This window comes from Callospermophilus lateralis, chromosome 10 (genome assembly GCF_048772815.1).
Source record: "Callospermophilus lateralis isolate mCalLat2 chromosome 10, mCalLat2.hap1, whole genome shotgun sequence".
Taxonomy (NCBI): domain Eukaryota; kingdom Metazoa; phylum Chordata; class Mammalia; order Rodentia; family Sciuridae; genus Callospermophilus; species Callospermophilus lateralis.
In genome coordinates this window covers 37,778,727-37,798,251 of record NC_135314.1, presented here as the reverse complement: position 1 = coordinate 37,798,251, position 19,525 = coordinate 37,778,727, and the positions used below count along the sequence as shown (strand labels likewise).

The following is a 19,525-nucleotide window of genomic DNA, read 5'->3' as shown; positions in this document are numbered from 1 at the left end:
GGACTCAAAATTAACACCTCCAAAGTGAATGAGAAAGAACTTAAGTCACTGTAGAATTGAGTTTAGTCTCTCCTGGGATATATATGCAAATTAATGTTTACTTAAATAATGAATTGGGCATGTAATATTGACTTGATCTTTTTTAAGTCATCTATCATTGTTATTACCTGCTACACTATGCTAAATAAAATCTCCTCAGATATTTCCAATCAACCTAGTGTCTTTACCAATGTAGAAAGAAAACACAACTCTTTACCTTACTCTTCTTTTAGAATCGACTGTGGGATGGTATTTCTATTTTATTCCAGAAGTAAGACTTTTCTTCCCTGAACTGGCTGCCATTGTAATATGGCAACATGCATCTGTAAAGCTGTAGATTGATGTTAGGATCCTTCAGAATGTTGTCTTGAACCCTTATCATAGAATGAAATTCTTAATACTTTCAGCTCATATAAAAGACCTCCAAGTACCTACTCATTCACCTATTACACATCACGAATCCTTTTCTCCAACCTGGTATCTGCCCTGTATCCAGATTCAACTTGTACTTTCTTGCCTATGCCTTTTTCTTGTGTCATTCTCTCCTACAACATCTATGAACCTCTCTAAAACCTATCTTTCCATAGTCCCACTTCCCCTGAGAAGCCTACACTACTTCAGCTCATAATAAATTAATTGTTCTCCTGAAGCAAAGTGTGTATCAGTTCACTTTCTTGTACCTCTCTTATATGAAAGCCATGCATCATTATCCTAAGTGTTAACATCTTATTTTCTTAGGTTGTTAAAAAAAAATTTCAGTCAGGAAATGTGCCAAAGATACCTTCTTAATAAATTTTTCATGAAAAGAGTGTTTTGTGGAAATCTGTGTGAAATGGAAGCATTATGGAACACCTATGTTATTCTGAATTAAATACAGATTCCAAAGTTGCAGAATACCACATCTATCAAATTCATCAGTTAGTTACTGTAGCAAATAGAAGCAAAAATTTTAAAAGGTCTTCAATATGGTTAATTTTATGAAATGCAGCCTTTAAATTAAAGCAAAATCTTGATAAAGCTTTGAAATGAAATGAGAATGATCATATCACCTTTCATTATTATACTTTCACTGGTTATTTTATGGCAAAGCACTTCAAAAAGTTGTAAAATTTGGATTGGGGATGTAGCTCAGTGGTAGAACACTTGCCTGTCATACCCAAAAGCTGCAACCCCCACCAAAAAAAAAGTTGTAAAACTTAAGGACGTTGTCATTTTTTCAAAGGAACAATTATATTAATTTTCTGTTCTTTTCTATGATGAATTCCTGAGGAATATTTACCTGATGTTTTTTTGGGGGGGAAAAAAAAAGTTCTGAGTTTGCCCACATAAAATGAAGGGAAGAATTAACAATGAAAGAGTTATTTGTTTTTCCAAAGAAAGCTGTTATGGAGAAAATTAGTTTAAAATGAATATTTGAAAGTATTTGTATCATTACATGATCACTGTTGCTAAAAACCATTATGTCACGTATAAAAACTTAAAATCTTTCATTTGGAACATTTTAATGAGTTTTCATTTTTAAAATTTGATAAGTATTAAGATTGGAAGTATGTATAGCTCAATGATAAACAGCTTGCCTAGCATGAGGCATTGGGTTCAGTCCCCAGCATGTGAGAAAAAGTGAGAAAGTTAGTATTCAAACCACTGATTTCAGGAATAGATAGACATATCCCAGTCAAATTTCAATAAAACTTTTTGAATTACTGGCAAAAGGTATTTTAAACTGAGTATTATGATTTAGAGTAGAACATTTTTCCATTTGAATGTACCAAACATATCCTCATTCTCTTCACCTGTGAGAGCAGTTTAAAATCAACCATCAACCCAGAGGCTCGGGAAGCTGAGGAAGGAGGATTGCAAGTTCAAAGCCAGAGTCAGCAAAAGCAAGGCACTAAGCAACTCAGTGAGACCCTGTCTCTAAATAAAATACAAAATAAGGATGGGGATGTGGCTCCATGGTTAAGCACTCCTGAGTTCAATCCCTGGTACCTACCCACCCACACCAAAAAAAAAAAAAAAAATCAACCACCAAAGTAAACTGAACCTAAAAATCACTATATGAAACAAAAAGACATAACACCTAGCAGAAAAAGCACTGGAGTCTACCTAGAGAACAGGTCTCATTGCTATCTATGCTAGAAATTAGGCAACTTACTTAATCTATAAATTTTATTTGAGTGAAAAATGTATGAGTCTTTCTGGTCATTTGTTTCACTGTTTAAAAATGAGACTGGACTTGGTACCTCCTGCATTCTTTACTGCTCAAATTTTCTATGGTATATTTGATCTGGATAAACAAAAACTGCTTCAAGCACTAATATGCTGAGAATTCTCCTTATTTGTGTTAGGACACTCTTACACAATCTGCTTTCAGTGAATACTGAATGCTTGATATGTTGTCAGAGCTAGTTTCAAAGTGTTAACCATATCACTGATTTTTAAGGCAATTTACATGCCTACTCCTAACAACACTAGACTATAAGAAGCTAATAATATAAAATCTCTCTTTATGGTTGGGTATTATATGTGAATAACTATCACTGCACAATGCTTAATATCCTTTTTTGAGATGACTGCTCTTTTCTGTGTCAGGGTATACTGGCCTTTCCTATAATAAATACAACCTACTAATGCTGGTAGGTTATATTTATTGTAGGAAATATATTTTGGGAGGCTTGCTCTTGGCTCCTTGAGCATACCTGTCTCAAATTTATTTACTCTAAATTTCATCCCTGAAGTAAGTCTGCCTCTTGTAACTCCTCAAATTATACCTGTTTAACAGTTGAAGATGTTTCTTTTTCAAATAGATTATTTTTTAAAATACACAAAGTGTAAAGATTTCTGAGGTGTGATATACAACTATTACAGACGCAGGATTAACTATGCCAATGAAAAAATACCAAACTTTACCCATTCAAACAAAGTTTATCCAAAGAATAGAATCTCAAAATGATCTGAGAATCAAAACCTTTTTTTGGAGTGGGTGGGGCAATACTGGGAATCAGACCCATGATCTCACACATGCTAGGCACGAGCTTTGCCACTGAGCTACATACATCCCCAGCCACTTAAAATTTAAACAATTTTATCATCAGTCCTTTGCATTTCTAGTGCTAACTGTATGGTGCACTAATCAAATATGTTTCTTTCATAGACAGTGAAATCCTTTCCCTATACTTTTCTCATAATTAAGCATATTTCAATTTCCCTTTTTCTTACACATTGTCAAAGTAGATTCTAAGTAAATATTTGATATTTTTATCCAACAACCTTGATTGATCTGTCCCATTTTAGTGTACATGGTGGTAACCAATGGACTAAAATAGTTCAAACAGTATACCTAATTGTTTTATTTTTACTTTTGCTCAGCAAGGATGATCTCTAAAAGGAGGTTAGTTTTTGTTTTTCTTTTTAAAAAAAGGAATGACTAGACATCAGAAATAACTGTGAACATATTTATTATTTGTTTTGGCAAACATTCGTATCAGGACTAAGGGATTAAGACTACTAAGTATTGGTATGAAAGTGATGAAAGTCAGTCTTTGCCTACCAGAGAGAGAATATAAGTGGATTAGTCCTTTGGTAATGGTGGGAAAAAAAAAAAAAAAAAGAAGGGGAAAAGTCATATGTAGTCAAGATGGATTTGAGCAGAGACAGATAAGAACTTCTATTTAAGAAAATATAAATTTCAAATATAAATATTTGAAACTGCTCTTTCCAAATGCCTTGCTATAAAGCTAATATGATTATATTCTTTTAATCAGCACTATAAGGTTTTGTTTTGAATACCAAGAATAGGCCTTTGCCAAATTAAATCTTCAAGAAACTTTTTCCACATACTCCAGAAAGGGGTCATAGTCTACTTTTTAGTGGCAAGTCTGTAGTTCTATGAGAGATAAGTACTAAACTCTTTTGCACAAACCTTTGATTATATTTTGCTCTTACAATGCTATTACAATAAGATAGCCTTGGGCCTACTCCTGCTTGGAAGATGGCATCTCACCTTCCACTCACCCAAAGGACACAAGATAAAAATGCTATGAAGTTACAAGAAAGAAAAGAAAGCTTAACTAAGGCCTAATTCTAGTTTGGGGAAAAACAAAAACAAAAACAAAAAAAGATCTCTGACTTTGACTTATACACTAACCCCAAAGTAAGGGGGATAATGTTTTCTCAAAGATTAGGGCAGGCTCATTTGCAGAGCTGGATCAGTAAGACTTTTAGATTACAGTTTTGGTTAACATTTTAGTCACTATCTGAGTCTTTTAATTTTTAATTAATTTTAAAAATCCTAACATCTGTTTTTCTCTTGCTTAATAAAAGTAATATATGTTCTTGGTTTTTTAAAAAAAAAATAGGAAAATGCAAACAGAATCAAGAGTTTAACCATTTATTTGTCATTAATACTTGGATGTTCCAGTGATATTTAATAAAGCAAGTCAGGAATGGGACTTATATCCTTCTATAGCCTGTTTATATCTGTATAACCACTGCCCACTTAGCAAAGGATACCACTTTACACGGTTACTTCAGCTTAGCTTTCCCCAGAATATACTTGATTCTTCCCTATCTTACTTATCCCCATTTAGTCAATACTATAATCTGAGACTTTAGTTCCAGATTATTGTGGGTTTTTTTTTAACAATTTATATTTTTTCCAGAATCAGTTGGCATTAATACAATCTTCACAATAGTCATAATAACAATAGTTTACAAACTCTTACTTATTTCCTCAGGTTAGTCCTATTTCTTTTATTGTGTAAGGATCCTAACTGTAAATTCTTTGTTTAATCATATAGGATGCTTCTTTGTTATCCTGATAGAAGTCCTGTAGATACTTTGTTATCCAATTATTTAACTATATATTTTTGTTGACCTCTCTCATAAACTATAGGACTTGGCAGCTGTATTATTAAATGTCTTTTTTCCTTCAAAAATCTTCACAGATATTATTTATTTATTCTGGCATTTGTTACCATATGAGTTTATTGTGAGCCTATTTTTCCCCCTTTGTGGAAATCCTGTGGGAACTTTTCTTTATTTTGAAAACTGCAAATTATAAAAACATATGCCTGAATAAAAATTATAAATTTTTTAAAAAGTAATTTTCACAGATTATTTCACAGCACTTTCAATTTAGTAGTTTTATCTCCATGCAATATTTCATGTTCATACGACTTCATGGAAGATAATTTGAATTTAACCTCAGCAAGAACATAACAGATCCTTTTTAAAATTTTTACCATTTTATCTTACAATGTAACTGATGAAAGTGGTATTTATTCTCTTTAATCATCTCTGTATGTATATATGTATGTACTACTGGAGTTTAACCCAGGGTTGCTCTCCCACTGAGTTTCTCCCCCTTCCCTTTTTTAAAAATGTTTTTATTTTGAGAAGGGTCTTGCTATGTTGCCAAGTCTGGCCTTCAACTTGCAGATTCCCTGCATCAGTCTTCAAGTCACTGGGATTACAAGCCTGCACCACCACACTCAACTCTTTGGTCCTGTTTATCTAGAACTTATAGAACAGAGAGGTATTTTACTGGTGGACAAATATGTCTGTATTAATTCCTTCAGATCCAAAAAAAGAGAAAAGAGCAAGGTTTGTATACACAACAGTAATTTTGTTAATTCAGTGGCATATAAGGGAGTAAGCAGAAAGCTTCAGTGGGAGTTAACCACATCTCCTCCCCATAAGACTATCCCTCAGTATTAGAACAGGCAGAGTTTCATTTAGGTCATACTCTCATTTTCTCAATGGTAAGAAGTCTTTTAGGCAGACCCATACATTCCATTTTTAATGTGGGTATAACAGTTACATTAGGATTTCCTGCTTCTGGGTCTCTACTATATTCCTGATACACTTTTCAGAAACACCAACAAAGATGAGATTGGCCACATACCATATCCCCAGGATCTGCTATTTCATCCAGTCCCTGTTACATGCTAATTATGGGGGATGGGATCACTGGATACCCCTGAAAGCTTTTACTTTTTTTCTCTTTCTCATATATTTCCCTATTTTATCATATTCAGTCAATAAAGTATTGTTTGAACCATCACTCAATATGATTTTCAAGTCTGAGTACTTTACAAAAGGCCTTTATCCTAGCTTCCAAAATTCACAATGATTTTTCCCCTCATTTTTGCAATGTAATTTTGCTGGGTATCTAGAAGATTTTTTTAATGATAATGATGCGTGAGGCAGGCTCACCATTTGAGAAGTGTGTCATCTTATGTTGAGATAAAGAAACTTATTAGAAATCAAAGCTAAAAAGAAACTTAGAAGTCAGGAAATGGAATATCTGGATATAAGAATGAAAGTTCATCTTGCAATAGTGCAAACAAAAATTTCAAAGAGAAATTAAAAATTCTTAACTGTACAACTCAGATTTTAGGAGATCCGAAATTGATAAAATAACAGAATAAGTTTAAGAGTTAGGTTTTGGTTTTACTGTAAAATCTGAAATTAAGTCATTAAGACTTGAGAATCTACATCCTGTACCAGACAGACCTTCAGAACAGTGACATGGTCTTTTGCATGGAATGCTATCAAGCACTTTACTAACTATTCAATGACACTATGCATGAAGTATCATCACCAATTTACAAATAAGGAAAACATTACAGAAATTACATAACTTTCACAAAATGACAGAGTGGTGAAGCTGGGATATTCACAATTGAAATATGGGAGGGAAAAACAAGAAAGTATACTCAAATCTCGTAAAGAATATTAGTATACTGCAACTCCGTATGGTCCAGAATGGCACCAGCAATATCACCTGGGAGCTTGTTAGAATGCACACTATGAGGTCTTACCTCACATTATACCTTTCCTATTTGATTATAATCTAAATTTTAACAAAATCCTAAAGTGATCTAATATACATTAAAGTATCAACAATAGGTGTTTGCACCATTTATGGAAGACAAAAAAGAACTCCATCTTTATCTGGTTTAATTCTACAAACAATGGATAGGAATCACTTAGAAAAATAAGACTTACACAAGTATAGTACATAAAAATATTTCAGCCGGACACAGTGGCACATGCCTTTTATCCCAGTGGCTCGGGAAGCTGAGACAGGAGGATCACAAGTTCAAAGCCATCCTCAGCACAAAACATCAAGGCGCTAAGCAACTCAGACCCTGTCTCTAAATAAAATACAAAATAGGACTGGGGATGTGGCTCAGTGTTTGAGTGCCCCTGAGTTCAATCCCCGGTATCCAAAAAAAAATTTTTTTTTTCAAAAGGTGACAGTAGGATTTGCATTACCTTTTCAAAGATCAGACAAAAGACTGATAATTTTCAAGCTTAGCAATACAAAGTTTTAGGGAGGTATACATGGATTACATGTTGACCTTTGATAATTTCCAGAGTTGGAAGCCTAGGAAGCAACAATGGCAGTAAACTCAATTTAGAAAATGAAGCATGATTACCTAAGTAAAACTAAAATGGGAAGAAAAGGTGAAACCTCTCCTAGGTGAATTTCAAAAGAAATTCACAGTAGGAAGAAGCCACAACCACAAAAGGGGCAGAGATTTTTTTTTAAAGCAGTAGGTTAGGTTTTAGTCTTTAGAATTCAGCTGGGATTAGAGCAAGAAATAAAAAATTTTAAAAATGTGGAAAACCACAAATTCTCCCTTGAGGGATTATTTTAATAACAGAATGGAAACCCTGCTTCTAAGAGAATAAGGATGTTCCCTTTGTAAATGTTATGTTTTTGTACTTTTAAAATAGAAATACTGTCTCTCAATAACTCCAATACACTTAGGTGGGTCCCATTATCAATGCTCAGTTGACACCTCCATGAGGTATATCCTGATCACACCATTTAAAACATTTCATTTGTGTTTTCCCCAATACTGCCAGGTCAACGCTCTCTTAATTTCCTTAATTGTTCTTTTCTAAAATACTCTTCATTTACCAAGATTTTAGTTACTGTCTTTCCCTATATTAGAATTGAACCTTATAATGAGAGTCTTTCTATTTTGTTTACTACTGGTTTCCCCAGAGCTTAGTGCCTGGCACATTATGGTGAAACAATACATATCTGAGTAAAAGTTCAAGAATGGATTGCCAGGAACACAAGTGTCAAAGGAAAAGTGGAATGGAAAATTACAAAGTGCCAGACACTAGAATACACACTCTAATTAGATCTTGAGTTCCATGAGAACAGATATATTGATCTTCTACTATGGTAAGAATGGATGAAGTAGAAATACCAAAATAATTTATAGAATACAGCAATATTCCTGTATACCATAAGATTTTATTTTAACACCACAGTAATATATATACAATACGTTGGAGACTGCCACTGATGAAGTTCAAAACATATTTTCCTTTATTCCAGCCAAAAGAAGTACTGTCAAGATAAAGGACATATGAGTGAGCCAGGGAACTAGTTTGTTGCTACCCAGGTAGATGATAAAAAAGATCAAATATTCTTTTCGTCTACAGGAGGGGTCTTGAAATATTCTGTCATTTTTATCTGGATTTATTCTCTCCTACACCAGATGCATTAAAAAAAAAAAAAGCGAAAAGCTTTGCTAGGAAGGTTATTTTGAGATGAGAAAATCAAGGTATAGCTAAAGGAAAAGGGGGCATATAACAGTCAATACTTTACTTCTATTCTAGCCAAAAATGCTTTTCACCATGGTTAAGTTCTATATATTGCAGCAATAAAAAGTGAGATATATGCCCAAATGTGCATCAGAATCTACAAGGACAGTAGCAGCTCTGATCCAGCAAATGTGGAACTAGAATCTTGGCTATGAACTGCTTTGGAAAACAGTTAAAAATTAATTTTAAGATCTTTCTTTATCTGCCAGTAGTCTTAAACACCATCAACTAAGTGATCATAAAAACTTGCAAGCAATAAATAACCAATAAACCATTTTTAGGCTAGAATAAATGTGTACTAAATGTAAACAAAATATGTTTTACCTGGAATGATCCAAGAATATCTTTTAGGGGCTCTTCATAAAACTCATCTCTTCCAAAGAACAGCAGCAACTCAAAGAAACTCCTAGAAAGAATAAATGAATGATAACTTTCATTGCTTGAGTTTTTGATCCAGTTTAGATAAATATCAAGTGATAATAGCTGTCTAATGCTAAGCATTTTATTTTAAACCATCTGGTTTTAGAAAAAACTATCATTTATAATTCAAATTATATTTTCAGTTAGATTTTAAAAGAGGTGGCCTAAAAAAATATACAAAAAAAACCCACTAAAGTTGCTATAGAATGGAACAATTACATTATTACTTATGCCCACCAATATCCACAACTGCAATCAAATTTAATGGAATAGAGGGAGGTAAAAATGATGACCATGCATGGCAGGGCAATCCAAAATAGGCATAAAAGTTCAGCTCTACTCTAGTATAATGGGCCCTAAGAAAAAATTCAAAATTTTTCAGAAGGATACTAGGGATGAGTAAAACTGACACAACAGCATAAAGCAAGAGAGTCACCCTGAAGTTCTCAGCCAACATTTATATTAGAGAATATATATTACCAACTATATCAAGTAAATAGCACTTTTCCTCAGACTCTAGGCTTACCTGGATTATCCAACTTATAGCAGAACTGCTCAAATACTGTTACTAAATACTTTATGTCCTTTTAAAGATTCATGATGTCATAAAGAAAAAAATATGCACTATTTAGGAATCATGAACATAAAAGATTATAAAATTACTTAATATTTTGGACAATCCTAAAGTAATGCATACAAATGATCGGCCTTTCCAAATCATAGATTCTAATTCATTTACCATATACTCAACTAGAAATATCTAAGATGTTGTTATTATAAATGTTTGCCTTTAATAAAAATAAATCTTTAATAAAGACTGAAACTTTAAAGTGGATAGTAACTATGAGAATAGTTTTAAATTAAAAACAGTTAAAAGTAAAAATGATACAGAAAGAAATAATCTTTGCTGATTTTCCTAATAAAACGCTTCAATAAACCATTTTTTTAAAAGTCAGCACACTGGAAAATTGGGAGAGAAAATTATTTCACAGAAAATACAGGCAAATAGACTTTTTTCCAAATATGAAAAAATGCTCTCTAATTCACAATTAAATGAAAAAAAAAAACTAAAAAGACAAAAATCCATTTTCCCTATTCTGTTTACAAAAATAAAACTATCAACGTCTTCTATGATGGCTCCAGTATACAGAAGCACACTGTGATACCTTGTGGAAGAGAAAGTAAATGGTACTACCGCTTTTAAAAGAAATGCATTAAAATCATCAGAATTTAAAACACAAACATACCAGTTAATCTAGCTGTTTCACTTAGGAGTTTCATCCTCCAAATATACAACACATAAATTCAATGATATATTGTTGTGGTTTAAATCTGAAATATCTGCCCCAAAGTTTCATGTGTTGAAGGTTTAGTCCTCAATGCAACAAATTCATAAGAAGGGTTTTGGGAAATGGATTGGATCTTGATGTTTCCAAAGTCATCAATGATTAATCTATTGAGGGATTCACAACTGGATAGCATTAATGGTAGGTAGTGGAAAGTAAAAGAAGAGGCCTACTTAGAAGAGGCAGGTCACTGGAGCAGCATCTTGGAAGGGCATTTCTGTTCCTAGGCTCCTTCCTAGATTGCTCTCTGCTTCCTGGCTACCATGAGGTGAGCAGCTTTCCTATGCCATGTGTTTCTACCATGATGTTTTGTCTCACCTCAGGCCCAAAGCAAAGGAGACAGCTGACCATGGACTAAAATCTGAAACTGTGAGCCAAAACAAATCTTTCATCCTCTTAAGTTACTTTTCTCAGTATTTGTTCCAGCAACAGAAAACTGACTAACACACATACATACAAGGATATACATCAAATATGCCTTTTTGTAAAAAGAGACTAGAAATCTCTTAAATATCCACAATAGGGGCCTGAATAAATCAAATATAACCGTATCTATACAATGAAATGCAATCTAAATGGTAGTGAGAATAGGTTACTTTTATATGAATAAAGAAAAATTCCTAAGATATATTGCTAAACAAAGATGCAGACATATATTCATTAAAATAGTACCTTTTATCAGAATTTTGCTTTCTACAATCAACTATAGTCCAAAAATATTAAATGGAAAATCCCAGAAACAAACCATTTAAGTTTTAAATTATGTACCACAGTGTGTTATGGTTTGGATACACAGTGAACCCAAAAAACTCAGAATGTTTAGAGGTGAAATGATTAGATTGTGAGATGGGCTCAGCCACTTGAATGGATTAACAGGGCTGTAACAGTAGGCAGGTAGGTTGTGGTTGGAAAAATAGGTAGCTGGGGGCATGCTTTTGAGGTTTATATTTTGTCCCAGGTGAGCAAAGCTCACTCTCTGCTTCCTGGTTGCCATGTTCTGAGCTGCTTTTTCCCTGCCACACCATTCCATCATAATATTCTGTCTCATCTCGAGTCCAGAGCTATGGAATCAGCCAACCATGGACTGAGCCTCTGAACCAAAATAAACATTTCCTCCTCTAAGTTGTTCTTTTAGTCACAGTGATGCAAAAGTCAACTAAAACAAGTGGCATGATGAAATCTTACACTGTCTCATTCTGTCCCAAATAGGACATGAATCATCCATCCTTTTATCCCCTATATCCATACTGTATATGCTATCTGCACCTTGGTCACTTAATAGTTGGTTATCAGATCATCTGTCAAGTTACTGCAATGCTTGTGTTCAAGTAACCCTTATTTTACTTAATAATTGCCCCAAACCACAAAAGTACTGATGCAAAGAGGTACCTGGAGACAAAACAGAAAGACAGAATACCTATGATATTATATAACAACACTGCAGGACATGCAGACATATTTTTTTTAAAAAAGTATGTATGAGGTTTGTTACTATCCAAGGTTTCAGGTGTATACTGGGTGTCTTGGAATGTAGAAAGGGGTCTAACTGTGCATTATTTTTGTGCAGGAACATTCACACTAACACATATAGATTAAACACTGTCAGATTACCTTCAGATATACCCTACAACCTAGTAAAACCAGTTGCCTCTACATAGGGTGAACAAAGATTAGGGATAAGGGATAAAAACGAGAACTATTTTCATTACTGATCAATTTGTATTTATTTTACTATTAGTATGTATGGGAGGAACTTTATCTATTCCCATTATAATAAAGTACTACTAATAATTCACATTTCTCTCATCTTTAAAGTTCTATTGTACCTGTCTCCACTCCAGCTATTCCACACTTGCCCAAAATCCATGTTCAACACAGCTACCATTGTTATCAGCCTAAAACATGAAAATGATCCCACTACTTAAGAGATTACAAACTACTGTTTAAACTGTACCATCTAACGCATGGAGCTTCACAGGACACACTGATTTTGTATGGATAATGCATTTGAAAAGCATTTTAACTGGTTGTCAATATTTTTAAGTTGTGATATTTCTAATCAACCTAGATTTCTCCTAAGGTTTTGAAAAACAAAAACCTTAAAACACAAGATTTGTATTTTTCTAGGAGAGTAAGCTGAGAAGCTACCGCGAACAGGGCATGAATGCGCCCCTTCAATTTGTCAGTCTCCATCCACCTCTCTTACTTCTTTAATACACTGCCTATTTAACTTCTTACTTGCATTCTCTTCCTGTTCTAGTTAGGATGTGAGATCACTGATCTACAAAAAATCCATATTTCTTATCACAATATCAAAACCTTTCTGTGATCCAAATCTGTCCTTATACACTAAGTTTTTACCATAATGTTTATGCTCTCCAACCATAAGAAACTTCTCTCCATTACTTTAAAAAATACTTACGTACTTTCAGATCTTCCAATCTATAACTTCCTCGAGATCATGCTTACATGATTTCACCTAGGAACATGACAAACTCCCTCTCTTCAAACATACACCATATTCTTCTGTACATCTATTCTCCTTGCATGTATCTCTATAATTCCATGTCAAAATATGAAGAAGTTGTTTGTACTAAATAGAATACAGTGAGATTACATCATAATATTGAGTAAATCATATTAACTGATGAACCAATTAATTACATAGGAGAAAGCTATATAAAGGTTATTAGTGGAAATGATATGTGTAGTGATAAGCAGTAAATTTTGAAATTAGTTTGAAGATCAATATGACCTAATAAATAATCAAAATATGGAGGAGAATGTATCAATCTTTTTGTTAATATAACAAAACACCCGAGGCAGGCTAATTTATAAGGAAAAGAGGTTTATTTTGGCTCATGATTCTTAGGTTGCAAGGTCTAAGGGCCACATATGGTGAAGGTCACCAAGGGTATTTTGTTTTGGAGGAATGTCCCCAAAGTTTGATGTTGAAAGTATGGTCTCCAGGGCTTGGGTTGTGGCTCAGTGCTAGAGTGCTTGCCTAGCATGTGTGAGGCACTGGGTTCAATTCTCAGCACTGCATATAAATAAATAAAATAAAAGGTCCATTGACAATTTAAAAAATAAAAAAGAAAGTATGATCCCCAACATTCAGAAGAGGCTTTGGGGATGTGCTTAGCTCATGAGGGCTCTGATCTCAACCCTGTGTTAACTGAGTGATTCACAGCTGGATGGCTCTACTGGGAATTAGTAAAAACTACAGACCTTAGGGCATAGTTGGAGGAAGTAGGTCCCTGGTGGTGTTTCCTGGAAGGATAGTTCTTTTCTCATAAGAAATCTTCTTTTCCTCTCACCCTCATCCTCCTTTTATCCTTCCTCCCTTCCTCTCCCCCCGCCCTGCTTGCAATCTGCTATAAGATGAAGAGCTTTGCCCTACCATACCTTTCCACATTATATTTCAGTCCACCATGGACTGAAACTTCTGAAACTGTGAGCCAAAATAAAACTTTCAAAAGTTGATTTTTCTCAGGCATTTGTCTCACAACAGCAGAAAGCTGACTAAATCACAGGACATTATATGGCAAGACAGAGGGAGAATGCATGATTGGTGTGTGTCTGTGTTGTCTCTCTCCATTTTTATAAAGCTGTCTAGATTCAATTATAGAGACTCTAATGACCTTATCTAATCCAAATCACTTTCCAAAGGCCCCACCTCTAAGAATCATAGTTAATTAAATTTCCACCCTCTTAAGTCCTCATAATGGGAATTAAATTTCAATACACAAAGACTTGGGGGATACTCCAACTAAATCTGAACCATGGCAAAAATGTAGAATTATTGTTTGCATTATGTGAACATGAATGTGGACCTGTGTATGCTCCACCACTAGCTACTTCAATAATAAAACCCAACTCAACTATAATATTTAAATGTGAAAAATACACATGGTAAATAAAGAAGAGTAAATAAAGGCAAAACAAAATGGTCTAGCTATTTCTGCATGACGAAAGATTCAGGAAACTCATGAAGCATTTGGGGAAAAGGCCAAAATCATCAAAGGAAAACTCTAGATTATATGTAAAAGTAGAAATGTCATGTTTCAATGTCATTTACTAACTCACGCAAAGCATGAAATAAATGTTTAGGGATAAACTTATCTAGTCCTCATGGAAGAAAACTTCACAGGGTACAGATATTTTCAAAAGTCAAAAAAACATTTTATGACAAGTAAATATTACTTGACATTCAGATAAATAAGGTATTAATGGGACATAGTCACATCCATTTGTTTACATACTGACTATGAGTGCTTTCACATTACAATGGCAGAATTAAGTTGTGGCAATAGACACATTATGGGTGAGAACCTAAAATATTTACTCGCTTTACACTTTCATGGTCTAGAGGGTGTAGAATCACATCATATGAATTTGAATCTTAGCTCCAACATTTATTTACTTGATGTGTAATCCTGGGAAAATTACTTAGTATTGAAATACCTCAGTTTTAGCTATAATATAGAAATAATAATACTAGCTCCCTCCTGAAAGAAAAGCACTTGAAACAATCCCTGGAATTTAGTCCTAAAGATGTTTGCTGACAATAGTACAGGCATAAATAGGAGATGATTCAGTTCAAAATAAAACGAATCATAAAATAAAGCCAGTCACATATTTTTTCGGTTTCCTCATACATATGAAAGTTATGTTTATACTATACTCAGTGTGGTGTGTGATAACAGTATTCTAAAAATCAATGTACAGGGTTTGGTATATAGTTCAGTTGGTAGAGTGCTTGACTCCCATGCACAAGGCCCTACGTTCAATTCCCAGCATTACAGAAACAAACAAACAAAAAATCAATGTACATACCTTAATGAAAAAAATATTTCTTTTTTTTTAATATTTATTTTTTATGTGTAGATGGACACAACATAATGCCTTTAATTTTTTTATGTGGCGCTGAGGATCGAACCTGGGTCCCGCCTGTGCTAGGCGAGCGCTCTACTGCTGAGCCACAATCCCAGCCCATGAAAAAATATTTCTATTGCTAAAAATTTTTAATGATAATCTTAGACTTCAGTGATTCATTCTTTTTGGTGATGTGAGGGTCATGTCTCAATGTTGAAGGTTATTGGACAGATCAGGTCAGTAGTTGCAGAGGTAAGGTGGCTAAGGCAATTTTTAAATATAAGACCATAATAAAGTTTGCCACATCAAGTGGCTCTCCTTTTCATTCAGAAAAGAGGTCATTGTAGCATGTAATGTTGTTTGATAGCATTTTACCTATCAAAATATATCACATGGTATAACACGAAGTAGAATTGTTGTCAATATTGGAATTAATTCCCTCAAACCTAGCCTTATCAACTACATTTACACAACATTTTAAATCCTTTGTTGTCATTTCAAATATGGCGGCAGCATTATAACAAGAATAGATTCCATCTCAAAAAAATCACTCTTTGGGGGCTGGGGTTGTGGCTCAGTGGCAGAGTACTTGCCTAGCATATGTGAGGCACTGTGTTTGATTCTCAGTACTGCATGTAAATAAATAAAATAAAGGTCCATTGACAACTAAAAAAATTTTTTTATTAAAAAAAAAAAAAAACATTCTTTCCTTTCCTTTTATTTTCCCCCTCCTCCTTCAAGACAAGGTCTTCCTATGCTGCCCAGGATGACCTTGAAATTCTGGGCTCAAGCAATCCTCCTACCTCAACTTCTACAACCTGACTAGAAACCACTTTATTTATTCATAAGAAGCAACTCTCCATTCATTAAAATTTTACCATGAGATTGTACCAATGTAGTCATATCTTCAGGTTCCAAGTTTAATTCTAGTTCTCTTGTTCTTTCCACAACATCTGCAGTTACTTCCACTACTGAAGTACTGAACCTTTCAAATTCATTCATAAGTTAGATTCAGCCTGTTCAAAACTCCTATTAATGTTGCTATTTTGAGCTCCTCCCATTTATTGCAAATGTTTTTAATGGCATCTAGAATGCTAAATCCTTTTTAGAAGGTTTTCAATTTACTTTGTCCAGATTCATCAGAGGAACCACTGCCTACAGCAGAAAGCCTTATAAAATATATTTCTTAAATGATAAGACTTTAAAGTTAAAATTACTCCTTGAATGATGGGCTACAGAATGGTTGTTATGTTAGCAAGCATGAAAACATTAATTTCATCATATGGTTCTCTACCAAAGTTCTTAGGTAAATGAGTACAATTAATGAGCAGTGATTTTAAAAGGAATATTTTTTACCAGGCAGTGGTTCTCAAGAGTGGGCTTAAAATATTCAGTAAACCTTGTTGTAAATAGACATGCTGTCATCCATTGTTATTACACTGATAAAGCAAGAAGAGTAGATTGAGTATAATTCTTAAGGGCCCTTGGACTTTCAAAATGGTAAATGATCTTCAACTGAAACTCACCAGCCAAATTAGCCCTAACAATATTAAATCTGTGCTTTGAAGCCTGGTACTTCTCTTCCCTAAGAGTTCAACATAGCATCTTCTTTCAATACAAAGTTGATTCGTCTACATTGGAAATCTGTTCTTTGCTATAGCCAGTACTATAGTTTTTAAGTTAAGTGTCCCACAAAGGCTTGTATGTTAAAGGTTTGGCCTCCAGCCTATAGCAATATTGGGAGGTGGTAGAACTTTTAAAAAGGAGGCTGATTCATAGTGGGGCAGGGAGGGGAAGCATGGGAGGAACAGATAAACTCTACATAGGGAAGAGGGGTGGGAAGGGAAGGGAGAGAGCAGGGGGTTAGCAAGGATGGTGGAATGTGATGGACATGAATTGGTGTGAATATACTTTATATACAACCAGAGATATGAAAAATTGTGCTATATATAGTTTTACAAAACCTTCAAAGAAGAATTAATACCAATACTTTTCAAGCTATTTCAAGAAACAGAAAAAGAAGGAGCTCTTCCAAATTCATTCTATGAGGCCAACATCACACTGATCCGGAAACCAGACAAAGACACTTCAAAGAAAGAAAACTACAGACCAATATCTCTAATGAACTTGGATGCAAAAATTCTCAATAAAATTCTGGTGAACCGAATACAAAAGCATATCAAAAAAATTGTGCACCATGATCAAGTAGGATTCATCCCTGGGATGCAAGGCTGGTTCAATATACGGAAATCAATAAATACTATTCACCACATCAATAGACTTAAAGACAAGAACCATATGATAATCTCGATAGATGCAGAAAAAGCATTTGACAAAGTACAGCATCCCTTTATGTTCAAAACACTAGAAAAACTAGGGATAACAGGAACTTACCTCAACATTGTAAAAGCTATATATGCTAAACCTCAGGCTAGCATCATCCTAAATGGAGAAAAACTGAAGGCATTCCCTCTAAAATCTGGAACAAGACAGGGATGCCCTCTATTCAGTTTAGTTCTTGAAATACTAACCAGAGCAATTAGACAAAAGAAATTAAAGGCATAAAGATAGGAAAAGAAGAACTTAAATTATCGCTATTTGCGGATGACATGATAATATATTTAACAGACACCAAAGGGTCTACAAAGAAACTGCTAGAGTTAATAAATGAATTCAACAAAGTGGCAGGATATAAAATCAACATGCATAAATCAAAGGCATTCCTGTATATCAGCAACAAAACTTCTGAAATGGAAATGAGGAAAACCACTCCATTAACAATATCCTCAAAGAAAATAAAATACTTGGGAATCAACCTAACAAAAGAGGTGAAAGATTTATACAATGAAAACTACAGAACCCTAAAGAGAGAGAGAGAAGAAGATCTTAGAAGATGGAAAAATGTACCTTTTCATGAATAGGCAGAACTAACATCATCAAAATGGCGATATTACCCAAAGTTCTCTACAGGTTTAATGGGATGCAAATTAAAATCCCAATGGCATTTCTTGTAGAAATAGATAAAGCAATCATGAAATTCATATGGAAAAACAAAAGACCCAGAATAGCAAAAGCAATTCTAAGCAGAAAGTGTGAATCTGGAGGTATAGCGATACCAGAGTTCAAACTGTACTACAAAGCAATAGTAACAAAAACAGCGTGGTACTGGTACCAAAACAGGCAGGTGGACCAATGGTACAGAATAGAGGACACAGAAACCAATCCACAAAATTACAACTTTCTTATATTTGATAAAGGGGCTAAAAGCATGCAATGGAGGAAGGATAGCATCTTCAACAAATGGTGCTGGGAAAACTGGAAATCCATATGCAACAAAATGAAACTGAATCCCTTTCTCTCGCCATGCACAAAAGTTAACTCAAAATGGATCAAGGAGCTAGATATCAAATCAGAGACACTGCGTCTGATAGAAGAAAAAGTTGGCTACGATCTACATACTGTGGGGTCGGGCTCCAAATTCCTTAATAGGACGCCCATAGCCCAAGAGTTAATAACAAGAATAAATAAATGGGACTTACTTAAACTAAAAAGTTTTTTCTCAGCAAGAGAAACAATAAGAGAGGTAAATAGAGAGCCTACATCCTGGGAACAAATTTTTACCCCTCACACTTCAGATAGAGCCCTAATATCCAGAATATATAAAGAACTCAAAAAATTAAACAATAAGATAACAAATAACCCAATCAACAAATGGGCCAAGGACCTGAACTGACACTTTACAGAGGAGGACATACAATCAATCAACAAATACATGAAAAAATGCTCACCATCTCTAGCAGTCAGAGAAATGCAAATCAAAACCACCCTAAGATACCATCTCACTCCTGTAAGATTGGCAGCCATTATGAAGTCAAACAATAAATGTTGGCGAGGATGTGGGGGAAAAGGTACACTTGTACACTGCTGGTGGGACTGCAAATTTGTGCGGCCAATTTGGAAAGCAGTATGGAGATACCTGGGAAAGCTGGGAATGGATCCACCATTTGACCCAGCTATCGCCCTCCTTGGACTATTCCCTGAGGATCTTAAAAGAGCGTACTATAGGGATACTGCCACATCAATGATCATAGCGACACAATTCACAATAGCTAGACTGTGGAACCAACCTAGATGCCCTTCAATAGATGAATGGATAAAAAAAAATGTGGCATCTATACACAATGGAGTACTACGCAGCACTAAAAAAATGACAA

General features: G+C 34.4%; 1 protein-coding gene across 2 annotated transcripts in view; it reads right to left on the bottom strand.

Annotated features, from left to right (window-relative positions):
* Znf654 (zinc finger protein 654) overlaps positions 1–19,525 on the bottom strand; it is an 81,786-nt gene that overhangs the window by 22,275 nt on the left and 39,986 nt on the right. For both annotated transcript variants that reach the window (XM_076868167.2, XM_076868168.2), the window contains one exon: positions 8,995–9,076. In XM_076868167.2, the coding sequence (XP_076724282.1) occupies positions 8,995–9,076 (82 nt within the window). The remainder of the gene's footprint in view (positions 1–8,994; positions 9,077–19,525) is intronic.